The sequence below is a fragment of the Corvus cornix genome, chromosome 1A, assembly GCF_000738735.6.
Source record: "Corvus cornix cornix isolate S_Up_H32 chromosome 1A, ASM73873v5, whole genome shotgun sequence".
Taxonomy (NCBI): domain Eukaryota; kingdom Metazoa; phylum Chordata; class Aves; order Passeriformes; family Corvidae; genus Corvus; species Corvus cornix.
Window position 1 is genome coordinate 56,343,127 of NC_047057.1, and position 23,785 is coordinate 56,366,911.

At 42.0% G+C, this 23,785-nt stretch overlaps 2 protein-coding genes and 1 long non-coding RNA gene across 5 annotated transcripts; 2 read left to right on the top strand and 1 right to left on the bottom strand.

The window, feature by feature from the left end:
• Positions 1–2,637: 2,637 nt before the first annotated feature.
• ETFBKMT (electron transfer flavoprotein subunit beta lysine methyltransferase) lies at positions 2,638–10,729 on the top strand. Its single transcript, XM_039571261.1, has 4 exons — positions 2,638–3,101; positions 5,774–6,220; positions 8,805–8,935; positions 9,709–10,729. The coding sequence occupies exons 2-4, from the start codon at positions 5,901–5,903 to the stop codon at positions 10,071–10,073; spliced, it is 816 nt and encodes a 271-aa protein (XP_039427195.1). The 5' UTR covers positions 2,638–3,101; positions 5,774–5,900; the 3' UTR covers positions 10,074–10,729.
• Positions 6,227–8,106, top strand: LOC109146154. The gene is made up of 2 exons (XR_002048014.3): positions 6,227–6,994; positions 7,307–8,106. It is a non-coding gene; the product is annotated as an uncharacterized LOC109146154 (long non-coding RNA).
• A 1,545-nt stretch (positions 10,730–12,274) lies between the features above and the next one.
• On the bottom strand, positions 12,275–23,288 carry AMN1 (antagonist of mitotic exit network 1 homolog). 3 transcript variants are annotated; one of them, XM_039571263.1, is made up of 8 exons: positions 23,156–23,245; positions 22,680–22,873; positions 20,523–20,655; positions 18,152–18,296; positions 17,575–17,792; positions 16,111–16,167; positions 15,094–15,205; positions 12,275–13,793 (listed from the first exon to the last, which is right to left on the bottom strand). In XM_039571263.1, the coding sequence occupies exons 3-8, from the start codon at positions 20,562–20,564 to the stop codon at positions 13,720–13,722; spliced, it is 648 nt and encodes a 215-aa protein (XP_039427197.1). In that variant the 5' UTR covers positions 20,565–20,655; positions 22,680–22,873; positions 23,156–23,245; the 3' UTR covers positions 12,275–13,719. The 3 variants fall into 3 exon arrangements, with proteins under 3 accessions (XP_039427197.1, XP_039427196.1, XP_010408721.1); XM_039571262.1 differs by lacking the exon at positions 22,680–22,873 and having other exon boundaries at positions 23,156–23,288; XM_010410419.3 differs by lacking the exon at positions 23,156–23,245 and having other exon boundaries at positions 22,680–23,134.
• Positions 23,289–23,785: the final 497 nt, after the last annotated feature.

Sequence of the window (23,785 nt, forward strand, 5' to 3'; positions counted from 1 at the left end):
CACAGCTCTCACCTTCAATTTTACCTTAGCTACTTGCACCAGCTACACTCTGATAATGACTTGCTTCCTCTGGGCAACCACAAATTGATCCTGATGTACAAAAATCCTGACTGTTCACACTGAGTTGCTGGAATGCTTTTTACAAATCAACAGTATCCTGAATCCATCCATTTTCTCCTTGGTGAATTTCCACCGAGGTGTTTTCACCACAGCAAACTGGAGCAGCTGGCCTTGTCACCTGTACTGGCTGGAAGAGAAAGAGCGACCTGGGGAGATCACCTGGCTGCCGAACCACTGGCTGGCCTTTCTTGGAGTTTAACCTTTGTATCTGTGAAGATTCCCGAGTTGTGGGCTTGCTAATGTGAACATAGCTCCTCTCTGCCTTGCCCTCCTCTCTGTCCTTGGGCAGCTCCATTTCTTTGTTATTAATTGGCTCGAACAAGATTTCCCCAGACACTTGGGCAGTTGTATCGTCAGCCAGCAATGCCCTAATTCCCTTGGACACGCAGGAGTCCCTTGTGTGCTACTCTACAACTGCATTTTGCAAGTGTTGCACTCCTCCATGATCCACCAAATTGATGTTCTGTGGTGATCAAAGACGTCCTTGTCCTCAGAGCAAATTCCAGCACACTTCTGGTAGTTTGCATAGGACACCAGAAATTGTAGCAGAAATCCTTAAGATGTCACCATCTAAAGCAAAAGGCCTTTGGAAATTAAACTCTTTTTCTCACAGATGACAGATTTTGCTACTTTGCTGAAATAATCACCACAAAGTTTGTCCTGAAAGGCTAAGTGGTTCAGCTAGACTTTCACAAGAGGCATGGCAGCTATCACTGGTATCGGGGCTTTCTTATGTCATGCTAGGAATCTGTACAATCACAACTAATTATTTGTTGTTAAATGAGAAAAATTTCTGGTTTTAACATCCCTGCCACTGTTACTAGGAAGCAAAGACTTTACCCCTCCTTTTTCACCTAAGAGATCTCTCAGCTGGGAGCAGCCAGACAACTTCTTTGAGAGGTTGGAATTAGATGATCTTTAAGGTCCCTTCCAACAAAAGCCACTCTGTGATTTTATGATTCTATCCTTTTTAGCTGCCTTTTAAAGTAGGATGTTGGTCTGTATTAGACAGCAGTGACTTCACTGAGGTTCACATAGCTACTGAGTAAAATAATATATCAGATGTTCAGAAAAACTAGATTTGAGAAGATACTTGTTACAATATCAATCAAAGAGGCTGGAGATCCAACTGTAAAAGCTTCCCTGAGAACCATGTCAGGCATAAAATACAATGCACAAGGTAGAGCTGTATCATCACCTGTCAACATCCTGGTATCACATCTTACATGGCATCCTGAGCTGATGTTGATAATGTTTTCCCTGTTACATTATTGAGTTCTTTATTCCTAGCATGGTGGTGAGTATCTAGAGGGCACAACCCCCCATGTTTTATTCACAATTTATATTTCATAAAAAATTGTGTGTTTTATTCACAATTTTGGCTGTTACGAGTGTTTCCAGTGTCTCCCTTCTTGGAGAGGACCAGCAAGAGCCGCTGAAAGACCTTTGAAACTTCACAGTTCCCCTAAGGGCTCCAAGAAATTATGTCCTTCCTTGAGCTTAAACCACGAAGATCCACCTTTTTACGATTCGAGGGATCATTTCTAAAAAGACTGAGTGTGGGTTCTGCTTCAGAAGAGTAAAAGGCATGCAAGTATTCCTGTAGCTTAACATGTCTGTGGATTTCAGGCTCCTTCACGTGGCAGGAGGACACCAGCTTCTGTCTGGGTCCTGGTCACTCTGCAGCCTAGCATGGTGGGGTCACCTTCTCTCGGGAGGCTGCGGATCATCCGCATTTAAAGAGATCCTGGTTTACAACGAGCTCTCCCACCGTGGAGAGTACATTCTAATTGTAACAAGCTTGCAGATCACTAGATGGCCTCGTAACCTCAGAGATTTGGGCAGACCCAGGCTTGGGCTGAGAAATCGCCAGGTTTAAATCCCTGGCGCCCCAAGTGCTGCAGAATCATCACCCCGGTCAATGCACAAGAGCCTTTTCAAAACTCAGCGCAAGAAATTTGGGACACTTTGCCCCATAGGGAAGCTAGAGAACCCCCATCTGTCACTCCTGTTGGAAACTGCTGGTATTCCCTAAAGCCCAGATTTAGGGAGCAGATGGGACTGGAGATGGGGCAGAGACTAGGTGGGAGTTGTTGGGGAGTCGCAGGTGTCTCGGAGGGAAGCGAGCCCGTTTCGGGGGGGATCTCTCTGTGAAGGTCAGAAACCTTGGGGAATTGGAGGGGATGCAGGTGGGTTTGGCTCCTTGTCCAGCACCAATGGGTCACAGTCACTGCCATATGAAAATGTGGCCCCTTCGAGGCCTCGGAGGAAACACCAGTGTTTGTAGGTGCCGGTGTGTCTAGTGATTACCTGCCACAGAGCTGTGCCCTCCTGAGGGACAGCAACAACACGGTGCCGTGAGGGAAGCCCCCCCCTCCTGCCCACAGCGGAGAGGGTCTGGGGAGAGAAGCGAAGGGCTCTTTGGAGCAGCAGCAATATGAACGGGACGGATGGAGCAGGTGGAACGCGAACATGCAGAGAAGGAGCCAGAGGTCCCGCTTGCCCGAGGGGCAGAGCCGGCACTGGGCGCTCTCTCGGTGGCTGCTGCCTGTGGTAGCTGCTGCTGTCTCCAAGAGGCTGGAGAGCTTTCTCTGGGCCACGCCGGATTGACAGAGCCCTTGATCTGATGTGCAAAGGGGAAAAAAACCCCTTATTTTCCCTGCTGTCTGATGCGGACGTATGTTATCTCTCCTTTTCCCGCGTGGATTTTATCAACGCTTTTAAACGCAGGGGTAGTTCACATTGACGCAAGTCTTTTAGAAAAGCCTTTCAAATGCACTAGGAGCGGAGCAAGCAAACGGCACCGAGCAGGGCTCCGGACTCGGAGCGGGGCAGGCACTGCAGGACGGGAAAGAGAACCGGCCCGAGCACCAGCCGAGGCCTCGGCGGCGGTGCCGAGCGCTCCGGCGCTGCCGCTTTAAGGGCGGGCGGGAGCGCGGCCCGGCGCGGCCCCGGGAGCGCGGCGGCAGCAGCAGCAGGAGGTATGTGTGGGCCGGGCGCTCCGGCCGGGCTGGGCAGCGGGCCCGGACCTCCCTTGCCCCGGCCGGGAGCTGCCCGTGCTCCCGAGGCCTGCGGCGGCTTTGCTGCAGGAGCCCAGCGCCGCGCGAGTGGCGATGGCGGCGGGGCAGCGCCGGCCGCTCGGCCCGCGGTGCGGGCGGCGTTTGCCCCCGTCGCAGGAGCGGGCGTTGGGAGGACTGGCATCCCCCGAGGGGAAGTGGGGCGGTGTGGTTGGGCTTTGGAAGGCTCTTGCTGCCTGAAAAAAAAACAAAAACAAAACCCAACATAAATTGCGTAGAAATTGCGGGTTGGTTTGGGGGTTCGGGGTTTTTTTGGGGGGGTTGGTTTGGAGGTGGTTTTTTCTTGTGGGTTTGGCTACGTTTTTTTCTTCTTGTCCAAGTTCTCCTTGCCCCCTGATACTATGATTTATAGTAAAATGGGCAGACCAGGAGTGTCAAATGCAGGGCTATCCATCCTGCTATTCATCCTGATTTTATTCCCAGTAAAACGGGTGGGCCAGGAGTGTCAAACGCAGGGATATCCATCCTGATGCCTTCCCTCACTACGCGCTTAAGCTCAGTTTGGCATTTTGAGCACAGAGCTCTTGGCAGGTGTTTCTCTACCGATGATTAATTTCAGGAGAGTAACCATCGTGACAGGCTATGCAAAATAAACGCTACAGAATCTCAGACCTGCTAATTTGCAGCAATTCATGGAGAAAAGCCAGCATACAGCATTTGCTGACAAGATTTATCTCTCCGATTGATTGCAGTTAACATCATGCTTCCCTTAGGCAGATGAGGATTATAGAGCTCTGCCTTCAAGAAGGAAGGCATTTGCTAATTGCATTCATTAATTACATGGACTCTGCTGAATGGCATTCTCCAGTGTGGAAAAATGCAAAATGTTTGATTTTGTGTATTTATTTGTAATAGAAACATAAAGCCTTTAGCCAATGATTTAAACAAAGATTTAGTGAGAGTATCAGCCTAAACAACAAAGTGTGAAGTTCACAGCTTAATGTTTTAGTAAGTGATGAAACTAAAGCCAGTACTTAAAGCAGAGGCCAGCACACAACAAAAATACCACTAAAAATGTGTGAATTTTTTCTAAAGATACAGACAAATAAAGAAAAACTGATCTAATGAAATACAAAGTGTTAAGACTGTTTCATTGGCATATTCTTCCTGTTGTCCCTTTGTCTAGTAAAGGACAACCTGCACAGCTCTCAAATGGTGAAGATGTCCACGATTCTTTTGTTGTAAAAAATTGTCAGGGGTGGGATGAAAGTTGTTTTTCTTCATGCATCATTCTGCTGTTTTGTGAAAACCTCCAGAAGAGAGAAAACAATTGCAAAACAATGAGTTCAGTTTCTTGTCTGTTTGTACTTGTAGTCTTACTGCTGTGGGAGCACAGGCCTGAAATGCTTCTCTGGTCATCAGTCTCAGGGGAGGTTCAAAAGCTGTGCCCTGAAGCAAGGAAGTCTGAGTTATTGAAAAGAAATTAGAGAGCAAGGTGGGGAAGGAAAAAGGATATGGAAATACTAAAGGATGGGTGAAGGAGATCTAAGCAGGAAGGCTAGAAAACATTTCCTCTCCCTTCAGACCACTTCTTGGTGAGTGTACTTGCAGGATCAGAATAGGAAAGGCCCAGGGTCTGCAAGAGATGGAGGGTGAGGAAAGTTTGGTGATGAAGTGCTGAGAGGCTCTTCCTTTGCCTCTCAATGCAGTGCTGTGGCTCTCCACTCTCCATTCTCTTGTTTCTTAAATGAATCGAAACTCTGACATACCAATCTTTCATTCTCCTTCACTGCTTTTGTGAAGTGTACTGCACACCTTGAGTGGTGTGAGAAGGCTGTCCAGTCTGAATGCATCACCTTTTAAAAACTTGATTTAAATGTGTTGGATTCCGTGTCTCTCTTCATACAGCTTGGAGCATGTTTATATAGTTTCTCAGAGTGGGCTACAGGGATGGAGGTCTGCTTTCTTCTACAGCTGACAGCATCCACATGAGACTATTGCACCATAAGACTAACCAATCCTTTAAAATACAGACTGATATGCAATGAATTGGGACTACTCTGGTTAAGATCAGGTTTGGGGATTTTTTTCTATTTTTACCAATTTTAGAGCTTGATCGATAAATCTTAGGGAGAGAGAGGAAATCCTTTAATTGCTTGCCTTTAAAAAGATGCTTTTGTATAAAAGATTCATCACCATTATAAAACTGGTAATTAATGGTGTCTCTTCAAACTACCTACTGATAACCATTGCTATGTCCACAGGCCCTGCAATGCCAGAGTCTTCCTGTAAAATCTGAAGATTCAGTGGATGAACCTTAAATGGGAGTAGATTGCTGTGTGTATATCTCCAGGGCAGAGGGAGAGATGTGTTAAAAGGTGGCACAGTTAATTTTTAGTTCTATCAGCTGTCCCACTAACTGGTTGTTTCTCACTGGATAAGTTTAGAGTTCTGAATGGATCCCTTGATATCTTCCTCCTTGAATACCACTTCTTTCAGGTTTAAGACTGGGCAAGGGCAAGGCATGTGTTTATGGGCACAAGAGCACAGGGACCTCCTCTTCTTAAAGTCCCTGGTCGTGCAAACCTTGAAGTCACTGAAGAAACATCACTCACATAGTGGTTTTCTCCTTTCAGGAATTGTCATCCATCGCTATCAAAAACAACACCCTGTGAGTTTGTTTCAAGCTTTGTGCCTCATCACTTGCTTCAGATAAGCTGTGCTCCGAGTTCTCCTGGGGAAGGTTGGTGTCCTTGGGGAAGCATGGCCTTCCGTGGCTGGAAGAGGCTGCTCCTCTTGGGCAGGCAGAACGCCCTTGGCAAGGTCTGGAGAAGCAGGAGGGGAGGCCCCTCTCTGCGCTGGAAGCGCTGCTGCCATTGGAGCGCGGGCAAGTCTCTGGACCCCGAGGTGAGAGCGTTTTTGGAGGAGAACACCGAGGTCACCAACAGCGGGCACCTCACACCAGAGATCCGGCTGCGCCTCCTCACCCCTCGCTGCAGGTTCTGGAGAGAAAAACCTGATCTCTGGCCTTATGGGGACCCCTTCTGGGCAATTTACTGGCCAGGAGGCCAAGCCCTCTCCAGGTACGCAGCACAGTTCACCGCAGCTGGTAATTCCAGCGTGCCAGGATGTCAGACCTGGCTCTGATTGTAGCAATTCCTAGTGATGTGTGTTTGGTATTATGGGTGCATTATCTCCTCTCTGCTTATACTGGAGTGTCCCAATTTCTGCTGGCTGGCAGCGAGTTCCAGCACCTGCTGTGTAAAATAACTTGTATCTTTTAAGTAGAAACTTGTTATATTCAGTGGCCATGCGTTTGCTGACAATGGGGCTGAATTTGGATCCATGGAAGGGCTGTGCAGTTGTCATCAAAACCTGGTGAGGTACTTAATTCTATCACTCCAAACAAGAGGATTGCTGTTTTGTCATAACATGTGTGGGTTTTTGTTGGAGACAGACAGGAGTATGGATGTGCTTCTGATCTGTTGAGAAAAATAGTTTAATGCTGATGCACTTGGAGTGCTGTTTAGCCTGAATCACTCTCCTCATCTGGGATTTCAGTAGCTTTATTGTTGAGACTTATTGCGGATTTTAGTCACATCAGAAGCCACATTTTGATTTTGGCCACTGACTGCCAAAATGTCTTTAATGTTCCCGATTCCCAAGAAGTAGTTAAGAGTTCTTTTATTTTGTAAAATCAAATCTCTCACTTTAAACACCAGGAAAAAAAAAAATCTTAATTTTTACAGCAGAGAACAAGCTGTCAGAGTCCCCACGTAGATGAAAGGGAAGAATCTGAATTGGGGCATTAGTGTTTTTCTGCAAGAAAGCATAAATAAGAAGGCAGTTTGGACCAGGTAAAAGATGAGTCTTACTGTTAAGTTATGAGTTGATTATCCTGCCATATAGATGAACTAGAGTGCTTCTAAACATGGGGTAAATAAAATAGATAAGTTAATCTCTACATTTTGTTATCATATGATTCATATGCTCAGATATTTGGGTGGGAATAATAATTATCTGGCATTTCACTACTTTATTGTCTTACTGTCTGTCTATGCACTGGTTTGATGTACTGAGAAATGTCAGAAATCAGCTGCGTAATTTGGAAGAGTAAAAAGGGAGCATGAGAACATATGGTTGCCTCCATAACTGTCCTCCTTTCACAGCTGGCGTTTCCACAGCATCAAGAGTCTCCTATTTCAAGCTACTCCTCTTGGTGTAACCCAAGATCGCTGCTTAACCCAGGAGGGCAGAGACACTGTGTGCACTGTGCCAGGAGATACAGCAGCATCCAGCTGTCCTGAGTCACCACAATCAGCAGCACTAACTCAGTAACCACTCATTTGGGAACAAGGCATTTGCAGCATTAGGGCCACATCATGCCCTACACAAATTACTAATGGAAAGTCATGGCAAATCCAAGCAGAGCCCCTAGGAAGGAGAAACAGAGCACTTCTGTGGAGATCCCACGGCCTGTTGGTAAACTAGGGGCTGTCCTTAGAGGAGTGATGGCCTTAGGGGAATGTTGCTAAACATCTGAGATGCTGAGCCTCAACACCAATGTCCTGCACTTGACACTCTTCCTAGGCCTTTTGGTGCCATTCCTGCCAGGCCCAGACATTTCCATACATCCATTCCCAATGTACACCAGTCTTAACATTTCTGTTACAGTTATGTGCCCTGGAATCCCCCTGCAAAAGCTCTGCTTACCAGTAGCCCTGTGTGAAGAGTCAGCCATCACTCTCCCTGTCAGAAGAGAACACAAATGTAGAACCCTTTCTTGTTTCTACTTCAAAAGAAGTTAGGGAAATTGGTAGCAAAATTATGGCAGTTTGCAGTAATTCATTTCACCCAGGGCTCTTTTCCCTGAAACATGGGCCTTTCCCCTTTGCAGCCAACTGAATTTCAAGGCAGTTGTTAAAGTTCTGAACCCTCTGCAATGGTTATATTATGATTCATAGTATTTAACAATAACTGTTGCCTGCCTTCTGTCAGTTCTCCACTTCCAGCCTAAAGGTTTCTCAGGATTTCTCTTGGCAGGTGTCAGCAGTTAGATGAAGATCCCCTTTCTGCTCACCACAGCTCTGTTCTTTTTCTCGTTGCTACTCAGGAACAATGCTAAGCAATTTCAAAGTATTTGCATCTCTGTCTGCATGGCTCAGGAAAATAAAGAGGAGAAGTTCCTCTTCTTCCAAGCAATTGCATAAGCAGTGTTCCAGGTTGATCGGTGGGCACCATATTCAGTGTGAATACATCATGTTTGTTCAGTCAGATTGCTTTTAATTTCTACAAATTCTTACTTTACTATTTCTTGTGCATTCTGATGAATTCTAGTTACCTAGAAGTGTCTACTTACCAGTTTATGTCTACATAACAGATAAGCTCACCTGTCAGGGAAGGATCTGATTGACATAAAATGTTGCTTACTTGGCTGAATTTCTTTTTGTTTGTGGGTGGGGGAGGAATAAGGGAGAAAAATGATGGTTCTTGATTTTTTTATATCATCAGAGACAAATAAGGAGCTTTGTGGCAGCTGCACATGTGGAATAGTGTTAAGGTACCACACTTCATTACATGTTTGGCAAGAAACTCTTATGCAGTGTAATGTAAACCTGAGAAATTTGCATGATCTTATGCACTGCTTTAACAGCTTTTATTTCTCAGGTATATTTTAGATAATCCACATGTGGTTAAAGGGCGATCGGTTCTGGATCTTGGAAGTGGATGTGGAGCAACAGCAATAGCTGCTATGATGAGTGGTGCATCCCAAGTCCTTGCCAATGACATTGACCCTAGTAAGGCCTTTTTTTTCATCTCTGTGTAAAGATATTTACTAATTTTTAAAGCACCTTTAACACAGACTTTTCTTCGCTCCATTTGGGAGAAATTCAAGTTCCAAACAGAATCCTAAGAATGCTAAAAAGAGGAATGGATTTTGCCAGTATTGGAAGCTGGGTTGTACCAGCCTCTCTTGGCCCAGGTATGGTTCCATAGCTCCTTAGAACAGCAGATTTTCTGTCAGGTGTTGTCCATATACCATCACAGTAGGAGAATGGTTTGGAGTATGGACAACATATGAGAGTATGATTTGGACAAGAACTCCAAGCACAAAAGCAGCAAGTTGACTTCCCTGTAGAACCATAGCATTTTCCTGTGCTTTCATGTACATCAGGGCCTAGATTTTGCCTTTTTCTTCTAGACTTTGTCTTTCCATAATTGACTTATGAATACAGTTTCTTCATAACTGAATTACTCATTAGTTAGGAAGGAAGTATATCCATAGATTAAGGCAGTTATTATATTCTACTTCAAGTCATCAATCAATGATTGATTTCCATTGGTATCCATCCTAGGAATAGTTCTTCCCCGTGTCTTGGTGTAATGAGGATAAACTTTCATCACTTCAAGCTAGATTTTGACTCATAATGAAAGCTGTGGAAGCCCCCTAGATAGGATGAACAAAAATATTTGAGAGATGAAATTGAAAAATGTGTCAAAGAAATATGTAAAGGGGCTGAATGGCAGAATCCTAAAATGTAACTTTAATTTTCCTTTGACTTTTCTTCAGTTGCAGGAATGGCAATGATCTTGAACTGTGAACTGAACCACCTGAATCCCTTCCCCATCACCATTAAGAACATCATTAATTCAGATGCTGGCAACTGGGACCTCATAGTTCTAGGAGATATGTTTTATGATGAACAGCTTGCTGATGGGCTGCATCACTGGCTGCAGAAGTGCATCAGGATACACCAGACTGAAGTGCTGATTGGTGACCCTGGCAGGCATCAGTTTTTAAGCCACAGCATTCACAGTCAGCTACACAAAGTTATAGAATATTCACTTCCTGAGTGTACTAGACAAGAAAACTACGGGCTAACATCAAGTATCGTCTGGAGTTATCAACCCTCAAACAGCTTAGAAGACTCTTGAGCTGGCTTTCTATGAGATTTTGTCTCACTTGGTTGGCTTTTTGCAGGTATATAAAATGCAAATGGAAATTAAGCAGGGAACGTTATTTGTTAATGTGAAGCAGATTACTGTACGTTCAGTGGACTGATTTCAATCATACTCACTGAGGCTTTTGCTCAATTTGAGGTAAAAGCTACATGCAAACTGTGTTCAAAGAGGCCTGCAACTGAAGTGCAGATCTACAGACAACTTCCATGTAAGAGTTTGCATGCTTGACGTTTCTCATGTATATTTGTGTCTTGCTGACATTACTGTGCAATGTTTTGGATGTCCAGCATACTGCTGTGGGGACAGGGCTGTGGCTGAAGGACTACTGCACTGCTTCCACAGGCTTTTGCAGCTTATTTACAGAGAAAATTATTGCTGTCCTTCATCAAATTCTCCACTATGTTAGCTCATAATATGCTCAACTTAAAGTGCCTTGCTCTTTTTCTGGATATCTCTGAATGTCAAAGTAACTAATTTGAATCTCCCCCTTTTCCTCTCTAATAAAAATTTCCTCTTCCTTGAAACTGCCAGAGTGATTATGTAGGAGTTGCACCCAAATATAAACTCTGCTTCTTGACTGCCAGCCAATGTAAAAGCTTTAATAAATAGAAAGTGACTAAATAGTGCCAGCTGTGGGATAACTTCATCCTCTCGAGAGTGGGGTCAAATGATCTACGTTTCCTACATTACCCTTTGCAAGGGTAAACCAGGCAATTTGCCATCTTGGGAAGCTGCTGAGGGATGAAGAAATCTTTACTTCTGTGACAAACAGAGGGTAACTAAATAAAAACAGGGAATAAAAGTCTGATATAATTATTTTGCTCTTCCCTTGAGGAGATGCTGGACAAACTCCAAAATCATGCTCAGTTTTATCTGCCAACTAAGAATCACTTTTATCTGCTAAACATGGTCAAAAAAAAAAATCTGATCCTCAGGTAAGATGCTGTAGCTGTAGCCATTTGAAGAAGAAACCAATGCTTTCAGAGCAGTCTTACAGGAACTGTTAACTTTAGCAGTCAATTATTGAACAAGCAGTGATGGGGAACTAATAAATGCACCTACAACTATCCCAAGACCAGGTCACGTGGTGGAAGCTTACAAATGTGAAAAGGTGTGTGGTACTCACTCAGAAAACCATGGTATTCATGAAGTATGAGGTTTAGGAGCACAGTCAGATGTACATGGTTCTACAATCCAACAAGTTTTCAGAACTATCCAAACAGCCAACTTCCAAACTTTAATCTTCTTAACAGTATGTGAGTATTCTGCAAGGCTGACAACAGTAACAATGTCCAAACAATACAGAATATGAAGCAGTAAGCACATACACGAGGTTCTTCTTCCACTTCACCCAGTGCCTGTAAACATTTGTTTAAAATTACTGTGATTTAACCGAAACCAAAAAACATTCCAGTAGAGTTATGCAAATGCTAGACACTGTAAGGGCAGACTTAGGCTCTAATGGTGAAGGATTTAAAGTAATGTACGTTAAACTTTCAAACCTAAATACACAGTGTTACCTCGCTGCAGCGTTGTACAGCTTTTAAAGCACCAGGTGAGGATGTAGCCCTAAGTTACACATTGAGAAGAAGCTGTAGGGGAAGATGGTAAATCTGCAGGCACACTTAAGGACACAGTATAAGCTGCATTTGCGTTCAACATGACAAATCCAAGGTTATATTAGCAAGGAGAAAAAGGATAACTTTGCCACTGAGGTTAGCAGTAGCATTGTTTCACAGGGCTGCCATATCAAAAATAGTGCAACACAGATTTATTGTCTAAGTGTTCAAAGGAATGATGGGCCTTGATTGATCCCAGGGATTCCACAGGCCATAACAATAAACTATTCTTTAGCAAAAAACCCCCAAAGGAAATAAAATCTGGTAGATTAGGTTATTAGGCCTTTATCTGGTGCAAAGATTTGCTGCAGTGACAGCTGTCAGATGCTTGTGGCTACTGGAGCAAAATCAGCTCCTCCTTGCAAGAATGGTTTGTACTGGTGCAGTTACACCCACAGGGACCACAGGAACACATTCATCACTGGGCTGAGACATGCACCAAGAGTAAGGGATTTAGGCGCTGGTCTTGAAAAATATGCTTTTACTTACACCTGAACAACTTTTCTAAATAGACTTGCACTTTCATAAACCATATAATCAACAGAAGAAACAAGATTATTGTCAGACATCATAATATCCTTTAATATCGGCAACAAAAAATACCTTCCATGCAATTAGACTTGAACTTTAAATAGATTATATAAGACTGCTTTATTTCTGCCATACTTTAGTGTGGTTAAGACAAGAGTTAAATGGTAAACATATTCTTTATGGTTGCCTAAACTCTTTAGGTTTCCAAATGTCATCAAATCCATGTTAGACCACCCTAGCTAAACTCTTCTATTTCCAGATCCAGAGGATGAACCCAGTGTGCTCCATGCCCTTACAAAGCTAAAATGGCTGGCATTAAGGAGCTTAATGCAGAAATCATAGAACTCTCACTAGAGGTTATGCTGGTTCAAGAAAGCCAAGGAAAATGACTTACAATTGTGATGAGAGCACTGCTCCATCATGTAATAAACTCATTCTACCATTCAAAAATTATTTTTTGATATGACTATAATTGAACAATAAATTTATTGATTTTTTTCAGTTTCTGGGGGCCACTGGATATATAAACAACTGCATACAGCAAAACATACACTCTACCATCCTGACATTTATGTGCTCAGATACTACATTTGGTCCTATTTCATTCACAGATATACTTATGAGTACCAGTGTTTTGTTCTCTAAAAGGATTTTCATGTAGAAACACAGGCAAAAGCCAGAGCAAATTAATATTTGCCCATATATAAAATCCTTTTCTTAGTCATAGGTACTATGAAATTTGAAAAGTAACCATAACAATTCCAAAGCAGGTTTATGTTTACACATTCACAGGCTGTAATTTTGGATGTGTAAAAATCCAGCAAGTATTTGATGGTAAACAAGAACAGAAATCTGCAGCATCAGTAACATCAACAGAAAGGTACCAACATTTTTTATTCCAGACCTAGCAAAAGCACATGGTGAAAGGAGATTCTTTGTTACTACTGAAAGTACCTTTGTATTGCTGTTAATGCCACTTCCATTCACCAGTTCTGTCTGTTGATTTTTGTTAGATTAAACGTCCAACTTTACAGACACTTCTGTGTGTCAATGTTATATTTGGGCTCAGTACTTTAGTTGCAAGTACCATCCCAGAATACAAACTCAGAACACAGACTTACCTAAACTGGGTTTGTACATGTAGCTAAATTGCTAAACGGTACTAAGTAGCAGCCAAATCCAGCACTTCAGGAAGCCTGAGCAATATATTCTGTGTAATATTAATTAAAATTTAACCTTCCTCTTAATGAAGTATGATCAATACCAAGACAGACAGGGCTCCAAGGAGAGACAATGGGGAAGCCCAGGCTCATGGGCAAGGACTGGAATGGCAACGGAGACCTCCAGTGGGAAGCAGGAGGGATGCAACCTGGTGGTACAGAAGCCACCAGCTAGTTCTCCAAGATGCTTGTTTGCTGAAGGAGCTCTCCCACCTGTAAACTTGACACTCACATGTACAGGATAAATAATCAGTAAACAGTCCATGTTAGTTGCTTGATTTTGTTTGATATGATGAGTTGCTCTAAAGCGTCTCGGGAACGATCTGAAAAAGAACAAAAGAATTTCTTGTTACTCATTCAGAATATAGAGGTGGTGTTTGGAATTAGGTACACAATACAGTAAAGGAATTATACATCTGCATTTATGCTTCTCTTGCTATCACAATATCACACTTCAGATACATCTGTAGTAATCCAAACCCTCTTGGTTCTTTTGATTTACCAAGATATGAATATTGATCTAATATCGACACCCAGCTGAGACGGACAAAAACTCTCTTAACAGTTTAGAGTTAGAAAGTGAATGTTTTATTGGCACTGGACAGCTGTGTGGAATAGCTTCCTAAGATGCAGTGTGAAGGTATAAATGGTTATAGAGTTTATTTATCCACAAAAGTTATGAATATCCAAAATACAAATGCATATTCATAACTATAACACCTCCCATTCTCCGCTTCGTATGGAAATGAGCTTTAATGTCATTAAGCATGCCTTGTGTGTGCTCTAAATTGAATTGGTGGTCTTGAATTGGGTCAGTGGTCCCAGATAAATGGAAGTAAGCTCATCTCCCTCATTTTGACCTTTTCCACCTTTCTGAACTTTAACAACCCTAATTACTTTAGTGACCTCCAAATTTCCTCTTGTGTGACTTTTGAATAGGTTCTCACAGAGGGAGGAAATTGGTAATTGTCCTTGTTCCCTAGACCAGCTTATCAATGTTTCTGTTCCTCGTTCTAAGCACAGCTAAACAAACATACAAATGACAAATAATCAATTAGTTAGTAATCAATTACTAACATCTTGAAAACCGTTTCAGGTCCAGCTCTCTTAACTATTTTAATTAACTCTAGCTGGGCCCAAATTCCTTCTTATTCTAACTAATTTCAACACAGCTAGCCTATAACTAAAATCTTTGTTTCTTTTAAATCTACGTTTCACTTTCTCCAATCACCTAACTGTAAAGCATCACCAACCAACAGAAGTTAAAATATCCACAGGCTGTCCTACTCCATTCCACTGTGTCTTGAATGGATGCTGTTCCACATTTTTGGAATAGAGCAGGTGTTTAAGATGCTAACATTTCTATGAAGTCTTTGGGTCTTCATCAGCATGCTGAAGGGGAAAAAAAAAATCCAACTCCCAAACAAAAAAAAAATCCCCTCTCTGAAGGTTGCCATATCTCAAAGCAAAACTCTCACCTTGCTTTGAAAATCTCAGTGTACGATGATTATTTTATCTAGTAAGTTATTGTTTGTTTGGGATTACTTAGTGTGCTTTTTCAGAAAGCAAGAAGGCATGATCAGTAATTAATTATCTTCTTACTCCCTGTGTGATTGGACCTACCTGTTATCAGTGGGCATCCGTGGAACAGAAAAATGTGTATCTTGGGACAACAAGTAAGGACGGCTTCTACGGCGATATCAGTCAGATTCACACAGCGCTCCATGTGGATCTCCTGTCAGGAAAACAGGAATGACAGCAGCCTGTCAGAGCACAGAGAATTTTAGAGGCAAAGCTTTCGTTTGCCCAACCAGTTTCAGAGACCCCCAACCAGAAGGAATTATGACCTCTGTGTATCGACCTCATATGCGGTCCTGTACAGACCAGGAAAATACCCTAAGGAAAAATAAGACAGCTTTTCTGTGAAGAATCTAAACTAAAAACATAAACCTGAGTTTTTCCAACACACATGTACCATTTAAGACATCTGAGAAAACTCTTCAATGAGATTGAATGGTGTTTGAGTCCCATCACTTTGCCTATGACATTCTCCTACCAACTGGTTGTCCAGGAGAACAGAACCCAAACTAAATTCTGGTGTTTCCCAAAATAGGAAAGATTTATGAGCCTCTGCTGAAGCTCCTGGTATTTCTATTTACCTACATGGTTCCTAAAAGAAATCAAAGAACTTCTTCAAGATTAGACTAAACCCTGCTCTTTTCTTCATTTCTCTGCAGCTGTACAACTCCTACCTCTACTACTACAACTACTACATGCTAGGAAAAGATGAAAAGCAGAATAAATAAACGGATTATTACCAACTTTTTTCCCCTCCTCTAAATTGCCTTACCTATCAATAAATATAACATACAAGAAAAAAATGCAGAAAGAAGACCATCAAATCTAATGAAATTAGGATTTGGTAAAATATACTCTGGAGATCAGAAGGTAAAAATAAAAAAAATTTCTTATTGGAAAGTCTTTCCAATTTATAAACTCCAAGGATCTTGAAAGAGGACAGAAATGAAAGTCAGTAAATACCCTCCCTCAGAAGTAATGCTGCTGCTAACAATAATTATAATTTTAAAATGCAGGTATTTTCTTTTGTTCATCCCTTTTTTATTAGGTTAAGTCAGTTACCTTTAAATTCTTTGAACAAGTTCCACTCACTAGTGCTACAACGCCATCATCTGTTACCTGGAGAAAAAACCACAATGGATTAAAGCTCAGTTTTTTCAAACACAGCTATTTGGAAGCAGAAATGGCATTAATTTATTCACTCCCTGAAAACAATGAATACACTTAACACTACAGTATTTTCTTCTCAACTAAACTTGTAGAGAAAATTATCCAAGGTGGTTTTTTTTCATTCTGTTAAATACTGTTTCATTTTCCTGCCATGTGATCCATCCTGGCTTTCTGCAAGGATGTTTCCAACTGTGTCACTGCTATTTCTGCAGCTTCCTTGTCTCATTTAACAGTGGGTACACTAATATGGTCAGAGTACAGCACTTTTAATTTATAGATTTTAAAAGCATTTCTGCTCTACCTAGACCAATTTGGGTTGGGGAAAGAAGTAATCCTAGCAGAAAAGTAAAGAAAAAAAAAAAGTGTAAACTAGTAGTTACTTGAGAAGCTTTTATCTCATTTAAAACAGACACAGGGAAACAGCTATTCTCTATAAAGGAAGAGAGGCAAGGAAATAAAAAAGCAATGAAGGAAGTCTGGAGAAATAAGAGTTAAATGGCAATAAAAAAAAATTACCAAATGAAATATTAAGACTCTTTTGACATCCTACTTTGGGAAAAATCAAAAGAAGAATAGTATCTAAAATAAGAACCTCCTACATGTTTTCCAGAACTGACATTTCATTGTGAATGCTCAGTACTGGACTCACATTCAACATAATTACTCACCATCAGTGTCAATTGAATGCCACACTTACTGCAAAAAACCTTTCCCTCACTACATTATCTCACTGTAATTATGAAATATGTTGCAGGATTGCTTTTGCAGCTCATTTCCCCCTTCTCATGCTAAATACTGTTGTTAAATCCTCTTCCCTGCCATTTCTGACATTTAAAATGTCATTCTTTCAGTGCTGACTTTGTAACAAAACTCTGACAAGCCATTCAGAAAGCACAGTCACTCCTAAACAATCATTTAATTATGGAGTGTTTACTTCTACTAGGGGCTTGAATTGTTTGACATCCTAGATTATTACCCACATCAGTTTGTCCTAACTGAAAGCAGGCAATAATCTGTCCAAGATCCTACTTTCTTTAAATTGAGTATTTTGGATTACTTTACAACTTAAAGAAAATGACTGCACTAAGTAAAGTTACTGAAAAAAACCCCTAGGCAGATTCTAACAAAAGTTTGTCATTGCTTTACCATACATGCTGTAATACCAAAATGTGTACTTTTCCAGTTACCACAAGCAAAATATACCTTTCCTTTTCCTTAAGAGGGAGAAATTAGAAGTAAACTGTGGTTCTAAATCTTGTCAAGAGTAGAGATAACAAGATCCCCTTTGAACTTTGTCATGAGAATCTTAAAAAAGAAACAAACACAAGTCAATGGGCCAATTGCCACCATAGCTACCTGAGTAGATGAGAAGTCCACACTGTGAAGAAATTTGCAGTGTTCTCCTAGTGCCTGCAGAGATGCATCCATGATGCCTGAGCAGCTGCCCAGGTTCACTATTTGTAGGAATTGGCAGTTGAATGCAAGAGCAAGAACTCCACTGTCAGTTATATCACAGCACCTTTTGAAAGACGCTTCACGCAGGTAAGGACAGGATAAGGCCAGTGCTATGACTCCTGCCAAAGAAACAACACTTGACAGCATTATTCATTCTTTAACATAACCACCATGTCCAAAGGCTCTGGAACAAGTTTTGAGGAAGGAATAATTAAGATAAAGTGGAAAACATGTTCAGCATAGCACAGTTTTACCAGATATCTAGCAGAAGAGTAACTTGATAGCTCTCTCCTAAGATAATTAGTGCTCCAGGCCTGTAATTTACACCACTGAAGAGACTTTTAATTAGTATTGGGGTGGCATGGGGCATTTTTTAAAGCAATATTTACCCTAGATATTTTCTTTGCAGTTTATTCCAATCTAATAAGAAAAATAAGCCAGAAATAAGATCCCAGTTATCTGTGCACAGATAACACACCTTCTGACGTGATTCCAAATCTGTTTTCCTTGCAAGAATTTAAGTTGATTTTTTTCAGCTGCTTGCAGTTATAAAGCTGCAATAATGCATTATCTGAAATATCACAGTCTCGGAGGTCCAGAGATTCCACAGCAGGGTGCAATACCTGTAATGAAAACCCACCATTTCAGTCAAACTCTGCTATGCCATCAAACACCTACATTTTTATATAAAATACTTGTAATATTAGACATCATGCAGAACTTCACAATAGAGGGTGGGGTTACCAGTCCTAGGAACTAACAAATCTAAAGAAAATATGGTCTATTTGTGCAACAGTTCAGCTCCTACATTATGAACTGTTTCTGTGACATGCAGAGTAGAAACACATTAATCCTGCTACTTAAACAATGGAAATACAATCTTGGTGGTTCACTTGCTAGCAGTAGTGCTTCTACCAGGACAGTACCCTCACACTTGCTAGCACAACTTTGGGGGCAGAAATCCGCAGTGCAAAAAAAAAACAAAAAAAACCCACCTTAAACCTGCATAACAGATAAGAGTGGTATTTGAAAGGTATTTCCCCCCAGAGTGTTTTCCTCACCCCCCCCACACTCTTTTGCTCTTAAACAAACATTCTCATTACCATACCATGAGGAGGTACCAAATCCTCATCAAATGGGATCTTTCACTCCCACAAGACCTAGATTGGAATTTTTGTAAAATCTTTCCCAAGAGAACATTTATGAAAGTTGGACCCAAAGCAGTGGAAGGCCTCAGATTTTACTAACAATAGCCATATACTCCCTTCAGCTTGTCACTCCCTTCCTTAACTCCCAAGGACAGGAACATAAATTTCCATAAACTAGCAAAGATAACAGCACAGCTGACAGGCTTGTTAAAGGCCTATTTCTCCTCTTGTTCACTCTAACAAGGTACAGCAAAGATACTACAAGGAAAATGGACTGTTTTGCAAATATATAACATTTTTTGATAGACAAAGGGTGGTCTGGATGCAGCACACAAAAAAAGACATTTAAAAATACAGGTTTATATCCTGTGGACACATGCTGAATGGCCTTATAAAACTTTATGGTAAAAGGGATTTAGAATAAGGAGTTTGGTACGCATGTGGATGGCTGCTCCAAGCAAAAAGCAGAATAAGGGGGAAAAAGATGCATGATAACACAAATTTGGACAAGAATAGGGAGGTAAGAGATTAAAGAGAAGTTTATACAAAGGTTCAGATTAAAAGAATTTCAACTGAAATTTAACTTTAAGCAAAATCCTTTAAAAACCCCTGAAAAACAGAGAAAAGACATGAAGGACATGTATAAAAACAAATGGGAAACTGCTAGCAAAGAAAGCTAAGGTATAATATGCCCAAGGAAAGTGATGAATTGCAAGAAATTGCAGGAACAGAGAAAGGAAAAACACATGAAAAAAGAACCAGAGCGGAATTTCCCAGTGTCACATGGAAAATAGGCTCCAAGAGAAGGCACTGATCAACTGCTGAATGAAGACAAATATAGATCAGACTTTAGAAAGAGACAGCAGAAAAGTCTGTAAATTAAGGTCTCTAGTTTGTTTACAGACTAAAAATATCCTAATGGATTTTGTGCATTTATACACACACAATCACATGGCTTTAATTATATAATCTCTTAGGATGTTTTGAAATCTTTCCTTACCGAAAAGATATCTTAAACCAGATTTTGTCCAGTCAAATTTTCCAAAATAAGATAAATTCATAGGCCTTTGATTTTTTACTCAAAAACTTACTTTGTGTAAGCACAAAATCATTTTATCTAAAGCTAAATTGTTTTGTTTCTAAGTTTTCCACAGTGCTTCTGCTTCTAGTCTTGGCTTCACCAAGAGAAACTGATAATATTTGTCTGTTCTGAGTTACAGGTCAAAGCAGGAATGCACAAGGAGTCATTCATTTTCTGTTTCACCAAGGCCAACCTTTAGCTTCCCTCAATTCTCATACCTCCCTTTGAGGCTGAACAAGATAACAGTGAACAGATACCAAAACAGATGTGCCTCTGAATTTACAGCTGAAGAAAAGTCATTAACTGGTGTCATACTGAAACACTGACACACACCGTAAGCAAAAGGGATGGGAGAACCTGAACTATCAATTTCTAGCTCTGGCATAATTACATTTCAAGGAACCAAAATTGAAATAAATTATATGGAGATGGTGTGCTTACTGGCAATGGAATTCTACCAACAGAATTTTAACAAGTTGCTGAAATCCTTTATATAATATATATAAAATAAATTATGCATGAGCTTCTTGAAACACACTACACTGAGGAACAGACTGGTGCGCTAGAGAGGCCACTTTCCCCTCCTAAAACAGACAGTATAGTTTTGAATGGGTTCTTACCTCACTGATATTTGCATCAGTTATTTGCCCTTGCCTACTCATTAATTTAATCAGTTTATCCTTTATATTGGGTGGCAACGACTTAATATCTGCAGAGTATCTGGAAAGGTTCTTTGTCAAACACTGAACGCATCTGAAATAAAGGGAAGTTACAGAACAGTCAAAAAGAGGCATTACATATTAGAACTAGAACAATCAAGCCATAAAATGTCATCTTCTGCATCCAGCTATGGTTCCCTCAGACCTTATCAGCTCCAGCTGTTACATGCTACCAGTGATTCAGCTGTTGCCCTTTGGGGTCAATCAGCTGATCCTTCTGTGAAAGTGTTCCCCAAGAAACTGAAGGCAAAATTAGCCCCTCAACTACTTTTTTCTGTGCCCTCCTCTTGCTGTCTCTGAAATTCTCAGTTGCAGTGTGAGCTGTTCAGCATCTGATTGGAATGAAAATCCCCTTGACAAAAACTCGGAGGACACAGAAACAACACTGCCAGGACAAGTGGCTGAGTGCAGGGGGCAGCAGCAGCCTGGAGATATGCCAAATTAAATTTAGCGTATAACCACAGCTCTGGAGTCCCTACAGGCAACAAAACCTTGTCTGGCATCAGAATGCCACCAAACTGCAGGAAATTAAACTCGCACCAATTAAAAACTATAGAAAGTCAAAATATTAATGCTTTATAGTCTGACGGGTAGCACACACTTAAGGCAGGAAAGAAGCAAGATTTAGAGCACAGAAGCACATTAAAAAAACCCCAGTGAAGTTAACACAGTGCAGGAAGAGCACCTCTAGCAGGTCACTGCAGAAGACACTGTATGGAGGACACTGATTTCAAGCAGAATCTGGGCAATTAAACCCAAGCCTTGCCTGCGGAGACCCTCATAAACCTAAGCACACACACCACGAACACCTTTAACTCATTCCTGCAGAGAAGATGTGCAAGAATTCCATGCCTTCACAGAACCTCCGTGACTGCTGGATGAACTCAGCTGACTGACCAACAGAGAAACCTGTACCAAGCTCTGTCTCAGCATATATAGGTTACCCCATCCACATTCTTTGTTTTGAGATTAAACAGCTTATCTGTATACAACATTCCTTTACTTGACTGCAGAAATAAGGAATAGTTGTTTACCTCTAAAAAAAAAATTCTTATCAAAGACAATAAACACACCATTTATTATCATCTCTAAAGACCACAGATGTGAACTTCCCCACAGGCAGGATCTGTGCAACGTGGGGAGCAGAAAGCAGGGGCCTGTCTCACTAGTGCAGCCATGCTTCAAGAGGCCTCTCAGCCTAGACCAACTACTTAGTTCAAATTTGCAGAAAATACTCCAAACCCAATGCAGATACATGGAAATCAATGTGAGCTATGCCAAGTATTCTAGATACATTGAACTGTCTCTTACCATGGCATATTAAATTTAGCTTGAATGGTTATTAAGATTAATCACATTCTTTTCAAAAAGCTGGTTGATATTCTCATAGTACATTACTGATCTGCAGTTTAAACAATTAATCATTTAAATTATAAAGGTTTTCACAGTAATTCTACTTTATAGGAAACTATAAAACATTTATTGGCTACACCATGGCAACTATAATCTCATCTTCAGTGCTTTAAGGTGCGAATAACAATCTAACTGTACTCTTTGCTAGCTATTTTTCTTTTATCTTTCAAATGAAGTATTTTATTCCTGTGCTGCTTCTAACTTCCTCCGGAACACAAAGGAATTTGACATTGACAGACAACGCAGGAAATAGAAATTTTCAGCTCCCCTTGAAGTTGCAAGATAGAAATTAAAAGACTAACTAGCAAATTAGCTAAAAGAATAAAAAAGTAGACACACAGGATGCTAAATGTAACTGGAACGAGTGGATAAACAGATAATAAAGAATATAGTGGCTTTTGTGCCAAAGTTATGTAACAAGAAGCAAGAGCGCATGCCCTAAGAGAAGTTCAAGGCAAAGTCATCTTTTGCAACATTGGGGACACTCGGTGACCACCAGAGACCCCTTCAGACGACCCTCTAGGACCATAAAAGGACTTCTAATAGGAGGTGAATGCATGCACATTAGTTCTAGGAAAGTGATGTTTATGTATTAGCCAGGAATTACACTTTAAAGAAAATGGATGTGCATGATGGAATAAACACCTTGTTTTAAAGCGTCACGACACTTTATCCTCCAGATGTCTCCGGCTATGCAATAAAGAATGCCTGCTTTTTAATACTTCGAACTGTGTTAGAAAATCTGAACATGAAGAAAAACTCAAAACAAAACACCATTCGCTGGATTCTCTGGGGCCAGGTGAAGCCTGGGATCCTCAGCCGCTCCTCCACATCCGGATCTGTCAAGGATCATCCTGTTACCTCCCTGCCAAACCTCGTCACCCCTGTCACTCCTGTCATTCCCTGTCACCTGTCCTGTAACTCCTCCCAATGGGGCACCTCTGACAAACCCTGCCACCTCTCCTGCAGCTCCTGAACGCTGCCGAACCCTGTCAGCACCCACACTCGCTGCACCCCCTCCGCCGCCGCCGCCAAAGGCCTGCCGAGCCCTGCCCCCTCCCCGGCCCGGCCCGGCCCCTGTCACAGGGCGGGCAGGCGGGAGCGTGTCGGGCGGCACTCACAGGTCCAGGAGGAGCCGGACTTCCTCGCCGGCGCCGTCCCAGCTCATGGCGGGGAGCGGGGAATGCGGCGGGGCCCGAGGAACACGGCGGGGAGCGGGGAATGTGGGGACGCCGGCCCGGCTCGGCGGTCGGTGCCGAGATGGCGGCGGCGCTCGGGGATGACGGGAGATGTAGTCCCGCTCCCGGCCCGCCCTGGAGCGCCTCGGCGTTGCGCGGGGAGCGCCTCCCGAAGCGGCTTGGAACGCTGAAACACCCCACAGCAAAAAACTCGGGGCTGTCACTCTCCATTTCCAGAGCTTAACAGTTAGGAGAAAGTGTCCTGCCAAGCCTGGAAGAAGTACAGGGGAGGTTGGGAACCTTCAGGCAAGGGGCACAGTGGTTTTAAGGGCCCTTTCCCTCCTTGCTGCCATCAGCGGAGTCATTCCACAGCAGCGGGTTTCCTATTACCTCCATCCATCTGCAGCGGTAAGAGCCTGCTGTCTGCCAGCTCTTTCGTCCTGCAATCAATTTTGTCTTTGGTTCTGGGCTTTTTTCCCCTTTTTACATTTCTGCCTAGATGGTGTGATATAAATTGAGACCACACAGTCCTTAAAAGTTAGCAGCATTATTAATAAATAAACACTGCATCAT